This window comes from Seriola lalandi, unplaced genomic scaffold (genome assembly GCF_002814215.2).
Source record: "Seriola lalandi dorsalis isolate HSWRI2012SDOR001 ecotype SW California unplaced genomic scaffold, Sedor1 jcf7180002054474, whole genome shotgun sequence".
In the NCBI taxonomy this organism is placed as follows: Eukaryota; Metazoa; Chordata; class Actinopteri; order Carangiformes; family Carangidae; genus Seriola; species Seriola lalandi.
In genome coordinates this window covers 1,941,043-1,956,871 of record NW_019525027.1, presented here as the reverse complement: position 1 = coordinate 1,956,871, position 15,829 = coordinate 1,941,043, and the positions used below count along the sequence as shown (strand labels likewise).

The 15,829-nt window shown below is 38.2% G+C and overlaps 2 protein-coding genes across 2 annotated transcripts; one reads left to right on the top strand and one right to left on the bottom strand.

Annotated features, from left to right (window-relative positions):
- Nucleotides 1-7,085: 7,085 nt before the first annotated feature.
- On the top strand, nt 7,086-11,663 carry styx (serine/threonine/tyrosine interacting protein). Its single transcript, XM_023411986.2, has 11 exons — nt 7,086-7,289; nt 7,675-7,707; nt 8,202-8,255; nt 8,375-8,472; nt 8,598-8,658; nt 8,771-8,807; nt 8,895-8,934; nt 9,095-9,145; nt 9,569-9,641; nt 10,426-10,516; nt 11,093-11,663. Exons 1-11 carry the CDS (start codon nt 7,230-7,232, stop codon nt 11,164-11,166), a joined length of 672 nt encoding a protein of 223 aa, XP_023267754.1. The 5' UTR covers nt 7,086-7,229; the 3' UTR covers nt 11,167-11,663.
- A 455-nt stretch (nt 11,664-12,118) lies between these two features.
- On the bottom strand, nt 12,119-15,664 carry gnpnat1 (glucosamine-phosphate N-acetyltransferase 1). Its single transcript, XM_023411988.2, has 6 exons — nt 15,478-15,664; nt 14,466-14,631; nt 14,195-14,257; nt 13,824-13,951; nt 13,455-13,516; nt 12,119-13,303 (listed from the first exon to the last, which is right to left on the bottom strand). The coding sequence occupies exons 2-6, from the start codon at nt 14,617-14,619 to the stop codon at nt 13,156-13,158; spliced, it is 555 nt and encodes a 184-aa protein (XP_023267756.1). The 5' UTR covers nt 14,620-14,631; nt 15,478-15,664; the 3' UTR covers nt 12,119-13,155.
- Nucleotides 15,665-15,829: the final 165 nt, after the last annotated feature.

Here is a 15,829-nt window from a genome sequence, read left to right as displayed (position 1 = left end):
AAAGATCCTCTTTGAAGTGGATGAGCTGTCAAAAGTGGGATGTGGTGTTGTCATGAATACCAATATCTTTAAGGCAAAGATGTGGTCATCTGTACAAATATCAGCTTCTCTGTTTGAGACGTCTGTGTAAAAAGATAGCTTGTTAAGAGTTATTTCAGTCTCAACAGTTGTCAACTAATACAGTGAAAAATTATCATTGTATCATTTACAATTTATTATGAAATTATGATGAAAATAACGGTTTTAACCTTGTTAAAATGTCCATATGATGTTTTTTTATATAATAGTATCATTAGAGAATTAAGCAGCCAAAACTGTGACATGAGTATAGCCACCTTGGAAATGCAGTGAACCAATGATTCATAAAAACGGATTCAGACAGCCAGGGTTTCATATGTCATATGCCTATGGAACCAATCCAGTCAACTCGGGCTTATGGGGGCGGGTAAAACAAACCCGAAACCTTCTCAGTACAAAGAGAAAGTAGGAGTTTGCATTAGCACAACCACTAACACTATGGCAGCCACTGCCAGTTGCAAGCCAACAAACAGCATAAACAAATGGAAGATGCTAACTATGCTAACTGTTAGTCTCTGGTTTTGGTGCACAACAAACTCCTCATTTGAGTCTTGGTCTGACTGAGGCCCAAACATGTAGCCGAGTCTTTCCGAAGTTTCCTCTAACATTAACCATCTGATGCACACTGCTCTTTGAATTAGTTTCTCCACATTTTATGTGAAGAAATAAGGGACAACCCTCGAACCCGGGAGCTGCCATTTGGATTAAGCCTTGATTACATGTGCTCTAGCAGGTGAACCACCTGAGCGCCGTGCTGCTGTCTACTGTATTTTTTCACAGCTCAAAGCTCGTCAATCTACTGCTCATTGATAAACTTCTTATATCCACTTGAAGGCTATCTAACTGGTTAGGTTTTACGTGACATTACCTACATTATTCACAGCACTTTGGGGACATGAAGTATACGAAAATAGGGGACAAACTGCGTCCCATATTGATTCAATCCAGGATGCAGCCTTTTATTTTTAAACAGGCCTACGGGACGTCTCGTCAATGGTCACCAAAACCTTGTCAGTACAGAGAGACAGAGTTTGTATTAGCACAGCCACTTACACTGTATAAGCCACTGCCAGTTACTAGCTAACAAACAACATGAACAAAAAACTATTTACCATTCAGTTGGCAATTTTGGTTCACAACAATTTCCTCAAAAACTCCTGAGTCTCAGTCTGATGGAGGCTCAAAAACACAAACAAACAGGCTGAGTTTCCCCAATGTTTCCTCCACTAATCATATTGATACTGTCAACCTCCTGCACGAATACTACCTGAAGGAAAACACTTCACCACCTCAGTAGACTGCATTTCTATGTATGGGAAACAAATTAAAATGAATTTGTTTATAGTCTGGATAAATTGTAGGTATACCACCGGCTGTATACATAGCTACTTTATACTGTGGTGTGCTGTAGAGGACCAATAAGAAAATAGACTCTGCCAAGTGTCATCAAGCTATAACAATCTACCATTACTCACCATTGAGTAATGTTGGAAATTTAGATTTCATAAGATGATGATTGTGTGGTGGGGGTGGTGATGATGATAATGGCATATCACATGACCCCAGTCAGAGGCAACAAAGTTTGCATAGACATTATGACCTGATTAGAAAGAATTCTAACAGGTGTCGTAGTTTCTGTGGAGACTCAAGTACAAATAGAGAAATATATCAGTTGTAGACATACAGAATGTACTTATTATATTCTTTGTGAATCCCATTCATTTATACTGGCACCGTTAGGATGTGGATGCTATCTGTTAATTATCCCCACTGAAATGTCTTGTTGAGTCTGTAACATTCAAATTGACAGACGTTTTATTGCAGTTGACTACAACCTGAGGATGAGTTGTAAAAGTCTAAAATGACTATAACCCCATCAACCTCACTGCAGATATATACTGCTCCTTCTGCTTTGTGGGGAAACATTAAGTGTTCTAGAAAATGAGGATTCACCTAATACTATTTCTGCTTACAGCGGATGTAAATTGATATTCAACCATTTTGTAGCGTTTTGCTTGTTGTTCATTGTTTTGTTTTACCTGTAAAACTGTATTTACTCTTGTGATTATGTAAAAATAAATAAAATTATGAAGACTTATGAAATTTAAATTTAAAGGCAAACATTCACCAACAACAGTCCTGTGAATCATTTTAGGTCCAACACAGCTTTATATAGCAGCAATTGTTAATTTATGCACTCAAGCTATTTCACACAGTCAGGGATAGATGGTGATGTAGCATAATGAACACAGATTCGCTTTTAGTGAAGTTGTACATATGTAATTCTATTTTCAAGTAATAGAGGAAGTTCTAATATACCGTAGTTATCATTTAAAGTTATTGTCAGGACCAGATTTTTGCCTGCACATTCCCATAGCACTCTCTCCATCACTTAAGGCATAAGCTTGACTTATCTCTGATACACTTAGACCATACTGTGAGGTAAATCTGTCTCCATACCATTTAAGACTTAAGTAAGTATCATGGGTTTTTACTATATTACCACAAACATGGGCTACACAGTTTATTTATTATTATGCAGTTTATCCCACATACTATTTTACTACCACAAATACTCACTGGCACACTTTATCCGTACCTGAAAATAGACAAATGCACAATTTACTCATTTTACATACACTAAAAATGTGCATGATATTATAGTGCCCAGCAGTTTTAGAAAAATACTTGGGAGTTTAAGATGAATTTAGCGAGGTATCTTTGTTGCACTACTTAAAAAATAAAATAAATTTGTGACCATCTAACTGATGTACTTTGTCTGAATTGGCAATTAAATCAGCCACTAAAACCCTTCCTGCAGTTGTCTTTTTTTTTTTTATTGGCTTATCTTTTTCCTCAATCATTTTGTTAATCTCTCTAACTCGTGCTTTGTTTCCCTCATCATCTCTTGCCACTACATTTCTGCCAAAGCAATCTGGCATGGCTGCTAAATTATGATTCGGCCTGGAGCAACTGAATATCAAAGAGCCATTGTCACCAGGATGTCTGCACTACAGGGAAGCCACCTCACAGGGAGAAACGAGTCCTATGATTTTAAACAGACTGATAAAGAGTCTCGAAGGAGAAGTATTTGGCATTCTTTAAAACTTATTTTTCTGCTGTTAGATTACATCTTCCTCTGATCTGAGAAAAGAAGTGCCGTCCTCTCCAGATGGTAAACAAAAATCAGAAATGCTACATTGTCACACAACAAACAGATGACACATCTGAGAGACCAAAGACAGACCAACAAAGCATCTATAAATTATTCTCAAGCTCTCTGTATTAGATCAGTATCAGTCATTGTTGAAGCGATTATTGAGTTCAGATGGATGGGAGAGTGAGATGAGGTCAGAAAAGTAAAAGATTGGAAGAGAGATTTCATATGATAAGAAAAGTGAGAAAAAGATGACACTGTTCAGTGAAAGCATGTGGTTTGATAATGAATGTAATCTGCATTTAAATTAAATCAGGCTATGGTCATCCATGGTATTTATTAGGGATGCACCGATCCACTTTTTTCACCACCGATACCGATATCTGAGGTTTAGTATCTGCAGATACCGATCCGATACCGAACGAGGCGCTGAATTATTACCTATCAAATGGTCTTATAGTGCGAGAAAAAAAAATGGGATCATTCTTCTGTGCATATGATTTGACTTCCCTTTTCTACAAAACAAATAAACAGATATAAATGTTCTCTTATTTATTTAACAACTGTGCACCAGTACAAAAATCTTAAACCAATAGCTTCTCTAGCTCGGTCAAACAACATGTAAAAAGAAATACAAATATCACTGGTATAAAATCCAATGTAAAATTAAATACAATAAATAATAACAAATAAAGACGGAGCTGAAATTGAGAAAATAAACAATAGCTTTACTGGCTTGGTTGGTAGATGAGCTCTTTACAATGTTTAGTGCAAATGGGAATTAAACATGCATTTAAAAAACAGCTGAATAAACCAATAGCTTCACTAGCTTGGGCAAATCTAAAAAAAATTAAAAAAATAGGTAGTCCAAATTTGTCAGGTTTTTTCACCACTAAAAAGGGGATGAAGGCCCTTGGAGGAATACCAGTCCAGTCCGGGTAGCTGCGATCGCGTCGCCGGTGTGTGACCCACGGAAGCTTGTAGCATTTAGCATTGTGTTGTGTGGCACGTAGCTCTCATCCAGCCAGTGTGCAGTTAAACTTAAAAGTGACACGGGGGAAACGTCAGAGCTCCAGATATCGGTTGTAAAACTCAGAGCTTTGGCATCTTTTATCTTCTCTGATATGTCTTTACACACTTTTCCCTACAGCTCAGGTAGAGCTGTCTCAGACATGTATTTCCGGCTTACCATGTCGTACCGTGGCTCCAGGTGGCTAATTAGCAGCCGGAATCCTTTGTCCCCGACAACCGACAGCGGTTGCCCATCCATAACGACGAAGTTCAGTATTCTCTCTGTGATTTGTTTTACCTACACACTGTTAGTTGGAAAATGTTCACTTCTTTCTTTCATCTCCATCAAAGTTAGCTGCTTCATACCTCTGCCCTTTTGTTTGTTGAGTTCAATAAACTCGGCATGCTCCTTGACGTGAAATTTCTGGAGGTGTTTGATTAAGTTGGTGGTGTTGTAGCTGGAAGATTTAACACCGCCCCTCGGAACATTCACGCCACAAGTATTGCATATGGCCGTCGGACTTGCAGGCTGAGATAGCATGAAAAACCGCCAAATTTCCGATCCTTTCGCTCGCTCCATCCTGAACAATATGGCCGTATTGTCTTGTTTGCGTATGACATACTCACAGCGTATAACACAGAGCTAAAATGAATAGATCGCCCCCTATTATCGGGTCCATTGTCACCGATACCCGATCTAGATTTTTCTTTTATATCGGTACCGATACCGATAACAATATCGGATCGGTGCATCCCTAGTATTTATTAACTGATTACATACATTAGTGCCAAACACCACTAATGTAGTGTTTTGGAGAACCTGCAGTTTTCTGAGCAGAACTGAGCTCAGGGATTGACATACCTGCGCACACATGGAGCTACACCTCATCATTGTAAAATGTTGCTACAGCCAACTGTACAGATGTTAGCTGTAGCTAGCTAGCAACATACTCATCACCCATGTGTATGTGGACTTTGAGTTTTTGTCAATCTACACCTAAATACTCTTAAAGGTGTTGTTAAAAGTATTTTTTGGATGACACTGGACAGAGCAAGGTTAGTCTCCCCCTTTTTCCTGTCTTTATGTTAAGCTAGGCTAAACATGTGCCATACCTGTCAACCAATTGGGAAAATATTTTGAGTACCATAATAGTGTAACGCTTAGTTCACATGGTTCTGCACAAGATTTCACTTTGCACATGTGTCATGTCCATGTCAGTTGTTTGTGGTCATATGTAGATGGCAGTAGTATGACATTGTGACAGTTCAATGGAGGCTGAACACTGGTTTCTGACTTGCACTTAATACATAAGTTCATGTCAAGTTTTAGAACTTTGACCATGTTTTTCTAAAAACTGCACTGAGCTATATTATACAGTGAAAGTCATACTTAAAACCATTGTTTTCATGATTCATATTTTATTTAATATTTTTATTGTATGCTAGGTGTGCTTATACAAACTAATAATTTCATTCAATCTTTTTAATAAAAATAGAAATATTTCATTTTCAGGTACAGGAACTTGTCAGTCCCTCATCTGTTTATTTTAACTGCAAGGCGCGTGTGCACACACTTCCTGGTAACTTTCTAGCTAACGTTATTTCTGTGGTACATTAATATGAAAAGCCACCTTTAACAATCTGCGACAGAGACAATATAACTTAGCATTACTTTGCCAATTTCAATGACTGGTAGCTAGCTTTCTTGCAAATTACGTAACGTTAGGCTAACATTATCAACGTTAAATAGGGTGACAGATTTGGCTGTTAACGGCATACACAATTTTCAACTTTCCACATCCAACCCAGCCCATTTACCTTTGCAGAGGAAGTAAAGCCCCACACTCACCTGAGGAACCATCCAGACAGAGTGAGGAGCGGGAACCAGAGGGACAGAAATGTTTCTGTTCTGTTGCTGTGGCTCTGCGGTGTGTTAAAATGATTGACATCTGACAATGATCCTTGCTTGATATTCGAGGGACTGAACACATCTCTATGATTGGTTGAACTCCTCTTCTCATGCTCAGCAGACTAGACGATGATGCCCCTGCTGTTAGATGTGAGTACTGCATGTGCACAATTGAACTCAGTTTACAGTGACAATCATACTGGCATACTTTGATGTCAACATGACAGTTCCTCAGTAAGTGAATGCATCACCCTTCAAAGGCACACCATCACCATTTAGGGCTGAACAATGTACAGGGGTTTGGTATTAATTAAGGTGAAATTAATGTATGTTATCTTAAAAGAATCTACATGTAATTGGTAGCATTTATAGATTTATTATTTTATGTATGTGTTGCTGTTGTTGTTGTTGTTGTATAATCGGTATTCCTGTGAAGATGAAGAGCAGAGCAGGTGAGCCTGGGAAAACCTGATTTAAACATTGGTTTAAATCTAGGCAAACATTTTTATAGGCACAAAGTAGAAATCTGTGCAATCATAAAAACACATTTTAAAATGTAACCCACCAACAGGTAGAAATAAATAAATAAATAAAGAATTAAAGAATTGACTTACTGCACAGGGAAATCCATGTGACCAAGCGCTGAGTCAGAAATGGAACTATTCTATCTGAAGGTTATTTGCCAAACCTATCTCAATATGACACAGCAAATGCATATGTTAAAAGAAAATGTAGTATTTTGTATTCCATTTTATTTCTTTGTTAGATTTCATTTTAATTGGGCATTAAAAACTTTCAATACTGAGTTACGGCTCTCTCTCTCTCCTACCATTAAGAGCACTGAGTGCCGTGTGCTTCGTAGATCGTCCACTAGATGTCGCCGTTGCCCTCTCTTTCCACGCGCCCGTTTACCATCCACCGCGGGGTCACGTGACACATCTGTCAGGGGACAGCATGGCGGACATGCATGTGGAGCCTCAAAACAAATTGCATCGACTGTCCAGCTAACCCCGCCGCGATAAACATCGATACTGCGCGTAACGCCGGGCCGGCGGTGCCCGAACAGACAGCAGAATGGACGAGGAGAACAAACTTCAGTTCCCGTCTCTGCCCGCGACCAAGGAGGACCTTCTGGTGAGTCTGCGTTAGTCGACAAGTCCACTGTGTCTGTGTGGCTAATCTGAGCTAACCTCCACTCCAGCCCTGTGGTCTGGCAGATAAAATATCTCCTCAAGAGGAAATTGGGCGTGTTTGGGGGGCATAGCACATCTGTGAAACATCCCTGTGTATTTTTTTGAATACATCTGAGTTTTTCCTAACGCTGCTGTTCACTGAAGCAGCACTGCGTAGCCTAACCTCCTAACACTACAGTTAGCCACGTATGTACACAAAGTTAACAGGTATTCACTTCTCCCACTGTCTTGTGGCAGGAATATCTCCAGCAGCTGTCACATCAACTAAGCAACTTAACAAGATTTCCCTCAGCGTCTAACCGTCCTTTTAAATTCCCCCTTTACAGGACTGGGCTTATCCAATGAGACGAGAAATGCAGGTATGCAAGACGAGTCTGTTGTGTCTGTAGTGTGAAGGCTAATCTTGACAGTGGAATGTCCTTATTCTTATATCAGTAGTTCATTACACAACAAGTATGCGGATTCCCAGGGTTTATTCCCCCCACATTTGACAGGAGCCTCTGAGTTAATATTGGTAAAAGTAAGCTACACTCGCTACCAGTAACAGTGTACTGCAGTTCCAGGCATAAGGTAATGTGCTCCTGTTCCAATCGAGTGCAGTCATATCGCTCAGTTCTAATTCAGAGATTGGGTGTTTACAAATTAGAGAATCTGATATTTAGAGACATAGTTTACATGCCGAATGCACCCCTACAATGCCATGTACACTAATAAAGACATCATGTTCATAAAGAGGTTTACTGTGTCATCCTGACTGAATTAACGTATCATAGGTTTGGGTGATTCATTTGAACGTTATTTACTGTTACTGCTTGTGCTGTTAATTTGTTGTCCTGCTCTCTTTAATTTCCAGGAGATATTACCAGGACTATTTTTAGGTCCCTACTCTGCTGCAATGAAAAGCAAGGTAATTCTTACAGAATATAATCACTGGCACTTGGACAGTGACACAGAGAAACTAATACATTTCCTGCTCATATTTCTATAGCTCATATTACTTCTATTCATTCTCTTCTCTCTTCTCAGCTGCCAATTCTTGAGAGACAGGGCATAACACATATTGTGTGTGTCCGACAAGACATTGAAGCCAATTTTATCAAACCTAATTTCCCTCATACATTTAGGTAAGTAAATATACATGTAAATATTTGATCCGAAATGATATTTTTGTGAATTTTGTGAAATTTAGTTTCATGTGATCAAGTCCTTTCTTGCTAAATCATGAACTAAATGTTGTTCATCTTTGCAGATACCTTGTATTAGATATTGCTGACAATCCAGTGGAAAATATAATACGATTTTTCCCTACGGTGAGTTACAAAGTAGGCTTTGTACTTCTTGGCAAGCTTTTCCCTGACTGAAATGAGACATCTGGCATTTCCATTGTGCCTGATACACTGTATTTCATTTTCCTCTGAACAGACTAAGGAATTTATTGATAGCTGCTTAGCAACAGGAGGTAAGAATGCATCCAGTCTCCATTTTTTATAATCAGAATGTTAAGTAGGAAAAGTCTTATCAACAAGCTCTTGTCTTTCTCTTTTAGGAAAGGTACTGGTTCATGGTAATGCAGGGATATCAAGAAGGTGAGATTTGTTTGACATTTTGATATTACATGATTTCATTATATAATTTTACTAAATGCACTGAATCCCATAATGTACTTAATTGCCATGACATAGCCCTACACAAAGTACTGCTGTTTGAGTAAAATACACTGTCTCCTTTGTTTATTCTTTCTTTTAGTGCTGCCTTAGTGATTGCATACCTTATGGAAACATTTGGAATGAAATACAGGTAACTTTTATTGTTTGTTTTTTCTCTCACATCAAGGTATTGCTTTCTGTTTTACGCCAGTAGAAAACACATCTAACTTTTCTAATAAATTCCATTTTCACATTCCATTGTCTTTTGTACCACTACAGTATGTGATTACCATGTACACCACGCCTCCACATAAATCTTGAGTCTACTTTATGCAATAATATACAAAACGAAATAAGAGAAATAGTATGATAGTATGTGGGTATCATAAAACATGTACTGCAGCATAATTGCTAGAAAATTTTGTTAAATTATCATCTAAAAGAAAAGTTCATTGTTTGTTTGTTTTTTCAATTTACAACTGGATTGATAACATACAGTAGTTACAGTTTGCAGTGGTGTATGTCAGTGTTTCAGAGGGTGTGGTTGTAACCCTCTGTCATCTTCAATCTATAGGGATGCATTCAGCCATGTCCAGGAGAGGAGGTTCTGCATCAACCCCAATGTGGGCTTTGTGCATCAGCTACAAGTAAGGTTCGACTGGAGACATGGGGCTTTGAATTCTGATTAATCAATATGACAGTCCAGTCAATAGTGAACATGTAATTTTGTTTCCATTACTGTAAATAAATTAACTACTGATCTGGTAGTCAATACAATATACTGTCTTGAGCCCTACCCCTTTAAAAGGCAAGGATGTGCCTCTGTTAATAATAGCTGCAGCAAAACAAATCTAGATCTCTAAACCGTATTTATAAAAAAAGCACTGTGAAATACGGGTTATGAAACAAAATTGCAGCAGATTATATGCATGATTGCAAAGAAAGACACCACAATTTTCTTTTTTTTTTTAAAGGCTTGTTAAGGTGACTTGTTATGCATACTAATTCTGAGTGATTGGCTTCTGGATACTGCAGAAAGTATTTTTCTGTCTTCAACACACCATCTCTGCAGTCCTATTTTAGTCAGCTTTTGTTGGGCACATTTAGGCTCCCTTTGGTCATCCAGCTTGTCAGTCATATGACAAGCATGTGTTTGTGCACCTGTGAAAGCACATTGTTTATCAATACCAAGGGTAAACTCGTATCTTTATGAAATATGATATAAGGATATTCTGTTATTAGCCATGACAGAATTTCCAGGTTTGGGATTTAAATGTGGTGTCTGACTGAAGGCCAGACTGTCAGCCTCTAAAACACATCAGATATGAACAATGCACTTCTAACAACATATGTGTTGTTGACTGTACATTACTGCTACTGATGTTAACTACTTAACTCATATAGCTGTAATGATGAATGTCTGTTTCCTAGGAATATGAAGCGATCTACCTAGCCAAATTGACCATTAAAATGATGTCACCGATGCAGTTGGGCAGGTCCTTCTTACAAGCTGGGATGCCAGGTTTGTACATAATGTACCGAGTCCTGTGCAATCAGGCCTTTCTGTTATTAGATCAACATAAGAGAGAACTTGGTTGAAGCTGTTGTTGAGTAGAAAATGAAACACAGAGCCTTAATGTTTCTCAGCCAGACTTTATGCAGAAGAACAAAGCACCTTTTTATGTTGATAGTTTTTTCTTTAAATCAGGCCCCCATCAGCAAATGAGTCAGTCCCATTGTGGATGATTTCATAACTTACTGCATTCATCTTTCTCAACATTATGAATGTTTCTATTTAAAAGAAACAGACACTTATATTCAAATATTTGGAGCCCTCGAGAATTGGCTCATAATTTCACTTAAAGCTACATTTGTTATATGCTGGTGACTTCACCCAGCTCAGAAATTAAAGTGATCAAAGTTTGATAACTTATTAAATCCAGAAGGGTTGACACTTATTAAACTGTTAAATAATGTTCATTCCAGTGATTGCACACTTGTTGAACTGAACACACTGGGTCATGACAGCGTACTTGCTTGTGTTGATGTGTGCAGTACGTTCAGCTGTTCTTTGTTTTTATCCACATTTCTTAAACAGGAAGCCGTAAGCGCAGCCTGGAGGAAGACGAAGACTTTGGAGCAATGCAGGTCACAGCAGCACAGAACGGATGAGCTTTGCTTATATTTAGCCTTGTGGCGCAGTGCACTCAATTTTGTTTTTTACATTTTTAATGGGATTAAAAATGTAAATATTTGAACTTTTTCTAAAGGGAAGGGACGGGGGTGGGATTGGGATCACTCATGTCTGAGACATGGAGTACTGACGGGGAACGGGCAAATTTGATAACTACTTTTTTTTTTTTTTCTTGAACTGGATGCACTGATGGGAGATTTTTTGCAGTTTTATAGTATTTAACGCATTTTGCATTTGCAGCGGGACAGTATTGCAATAATGCACTTTCGATACTTGAATTTGTGTAGACGACCAGAGGGGGGCAGTCGGCAAAAGGGAAAGTAGCCAGGATGTCGCCCAGTGGAGGACACAAGAAGAGGAATAGCTAATGCCTTTATTTTGGGAGTAATAGGATTGAGGACTAATATCAGGCTTAATGTGGGATAGTAAAGAATGGAAAAATAACTCACTGCTTAATAAACAGAAGTCTGACTGAGTCCTGTTCAGCAGTGTCTTTATCATAATGTAATGCTGTGCTTTGCCTTACATTATTTCGATTATTATTCAATGTTATTACTTACAGTTTTTAGTCGCACATTGAAAATCTCATGCTGATCTCTTGCTGTGTATGTCAGTAACTAACAATAAAAAAACAGCTACTGACATGCACTCTTATAGTTCACTGTCTTAACGTGATGATCTTTGGGGTCAGATTAGTCTACCTATAATGCTGAACTCAAAGAATTCATTTTGAAACAAAGTGGCAATAACAACACTGGTGACATAGCTATGGAAATGAAATTAGAATTGATGTAAAAATGTGGTAGAGATCGCTGGATTTTGTACAACTGACCTTCAACAAATATCTCAAATGATTCTCTCGGTATAACATGGATCTGCTTTGTGGTACATTTTCAGATTTGTTTCACAATTAGAAATACAGGCAAGAAATACTGTAGACCATAGAATATTTTATTTGACTATTAGATATTTGGAAATAAATTAGATTAAATATGTTCCCCTGTTCTCCAGAATAACAGCATAATTATAAAACTTAACTACAAATGCTTAAATAAGAGATTGTTTACAAAAATCATTATCCATTTCCCATCACAAAATGTTTCTCTTCAAATAGCAATTGTGAAGATCAACCAAGTACAAAACTTCAAAAACCTGTTAATTCCCTGCTACTGCCACATAAAACGTTTTTTTGTTGTTGTTCACTGGAGATGTTTTTTATTTTAACAGTCTCGACTTGATGCTTCATACCTTGTAGAATTCAAACCTTCATCACAGTAATCCAGTAGCACTACTGTCAGCGAAAGACAAGTATTCTGAGAGAGAAAGATGTACTTTGTACTAACTGATTAGAAAAAATGAAACCCAATAAAACCCAAAGTGTCTTAGAAAAGTTATTTCCTTGTCACATTTAAAGAAAAAAAAGTTGACATTCTTTGGTGACTTGTCCTTGACGATCAATGCAACAGATGTGATACTATGTCTGAATCATTATCTACAGTAAGTCTTCTAGCATTTATTTCAATTTGGTACCATCTTATTTTCCCAAGCAACAGTATTTACTTAACAGCTGCATGGTAGTAAAATATTTTTATGTTCCTCAGTACACAGCAAATTAAGCATTAGCAGTGTAAGACATTACATTTGCGATATCTGACATTCATCTCTGCAGATGGTCAGGAAGATGATATCAGAGATCCACCCGGGTGAGGTAGCATGGATACCAAAGGGGTGGAAGGTGATGTTTGACTGAGTGGAGGGCTTCAACATACATTCATGTTTACTAAAATTTTCTGAATGAGTGTTCAGGATGAGTGTTCGGAAACGACTCAGCAGCGTCACAACCCCAAACATCCTCGGACAGCTCTACCAGTTTTTCAGACATTCTGTCGCTGCAAGTTCTGATGTCAGTGTGTGTATAAAGATAAGGTCCATTGCCCCAAAACAGAGGTGTAAAGCTGCTGTTGTCCTCAGTCGAAGAATCGACACTGCATGTAGGTCTCATCTGAAGCGGCGTAGCCAAACTTTTGGTAGAAAGCCACATTTTTGGGTGCACATTCGAGTGTGATTTTATAGCAATTCAGTTTTTTGCTGAGAAGAGTAAGAGTTGCAACTAACCTACAGGGACAGAGAAAAGAGAAAAAAGATGAGTTTAATCGCAAAGTTTTTCCTCAAGTTTTTCCAATTTGGGGTAGAAATACAAAGTCCTAATTATTGCAACAAGCTAAAACAAAATGTCATTATGTCTGGCTTACACAGGTCTACTCACAGTTTGCCCAGCTGCTTTCCTCTGCACACGTCACTGACTACTACCTCCTCCACCCGGCCTCTCTACAAACAAACGGAACAGACACCGTCTTCATTTCAGACATTTGATTTCAACCCATTTTCAAGCTCAGAAAATATGAATAAATGTAAAAATGCAAATCTGATCTGAATAGCCTTTCAAAAAATATGTTCAAATGTGACTTTTGAACTATAAATTGTTTAATGATTACCAGCCTTCTAATAACCATGACATTAATAAGTAACTTCTCTATGGGATTGGTCTTCAAGAAGAATGTAGAGAGAAACTATCGAAATTGCAATTGTATCCATTATTAAATATACACAAATTACCTGCTAAGATGAAAATTACCTTAGCACAGGAGTGGATGAATTTGTGTTCTGTGATCAGTGTGGCCGTAGCAACAATATGTCCCAGATTTGTGTCCTCCACCACAATAACATAGTAGTCTCCTGTCTTCTTCATATGCTCAAACTTTTCTGAAAGCCAACAGACAAAATACTTTTTTTTTTATCGTAACTGATCTGCTATTGGTATGTATTTAGAGTTTGTTTTCTGGGATGAGAGTTGATTCTCTTCCCAAATGTGATATCTATAGAGACAGATGACTTTAAAATCGTGGGAGCACTTAAGGAATTAAAATATTCAAATTGTGTGAATAGTAAATGTTCTGAACAAAATAATTAGAAGGGCAAAGATGCACTGTGTTAAGCTGAACTTACTCATGAACTGCTCTGGTGTGATATCACCAGTCTGGGTGAGTTGTGATAAAACCTTGAAGAATCCTGGAGCACAAAAACATCAGAACAGTTGATGAAAACAACTGGGAATATTTATAGTTTTAAATTTTTTATTACATTACTAACATTTTACATCTTTGATACCAAGGAACAAAAAACACATGCTCACATAGTGGTAACATTGTAATTTTCTTTTTTTTTAAGAATACAAGTACTTGTCTGAAATACATTACCCATCATATCCCTAACTCACCTCTATTGAAGTCTGCTGTACAGAGCGGCCTCAGTACCAGGCCTTCCCCTGGACTGGACGGGGAGATGGAAGGAGAGAAGGAGACAGTGTTGCTGCTCCAATCTAGCTCCTGAAGCAGAGAGGGCTCAAAAAGTGGAATCTCGTCCAGCAGCATTCCACAATCTCTCTTTAAGGAAAGCACACACACACATACACAGGTAAGTCTACAGACACATACACACCCTTAAAATACTTAAATTAACAGAAAGTCTAATTTATTCTTCCATTTGAGATACTGCATCAGCAAAATGACTTAATATACTCATACTGTCAGCCTTGACTGGAAATGTGTCTGTTCTAAGTCACATAGAACTTTGGCCGGACAAATACTCATTGATTTGCCATGCGTCAGTGGGTGACAAGCCAACTGGCATACACACGAACACACCCACAAATTAATCATAATTCACATCCTCTTACAACACACTATAAGGTGATAAATGTTTATCTTTAGTACTCTTTCCTGGTTTTCTTTCCATGGTGTAGTTCAGGATACGCAAAATGAGAAAGGCCCATACAACAACAGCCCATTCATTATTTGTGCTGCTGTCAATGGTGGCTTTATATGAAGCTAGTAGAGATACACGCGTCTTAATTGTGGTTTCCATGGCAGCAAAACACAAACATTCCTACTGTCATGTCCCACTCAACAAATGACGTAAATATAATACAGCGGCGTGAATGGGGATGGCAAGCACCAACAGGGCAGTGTTTCCCTGCAGTAGCCTGTATTACATTTGACCAAAGTGCTCATGTTGACCATCTCAATATGTTATATTATATAATGTTGCACCGTCCAAGTGTTTTAAATCGTTAGTCTGATTAAGCAACGGCCACTTAAAGCTAAAGCTTCTTTCTTCATAAACTACCCAGCACAGCAGCTGTAACGCTCATTAATCGTAGTTAGTGCTACTTCTTTGGGGATAGCCTGACAGGGTAAGTAGCTAGCTAGCGAGCTATCTTGACAACTCACCAATAAAGTAGCCACACAGGTAGAGACGATCCAGGTGAATTCTCAGACTGAGGTAATGCACGATAGCAACCGGGTAGCTAACCTACTAGTTGTGAATGAGGCTGGGCTACATCGTAAATTTGAACAACAGCGTGGGTGTTTTTTCTGCTGCTGTTTCCGCCTGGCTTGGTGAGCACTTCTGAATGACGTGGCAGAGATGCCGGACGTAAAGACGTCGCCAAATACTGTCAGTGGTTACATAAAACATTATAGATATAAATATAATAGAACCATATGGTTTAAAACCAAATATCAATTACAGATCACATCACAATCAGATTTTAAGATCATACCGAGAGGGATGTATGGCTCC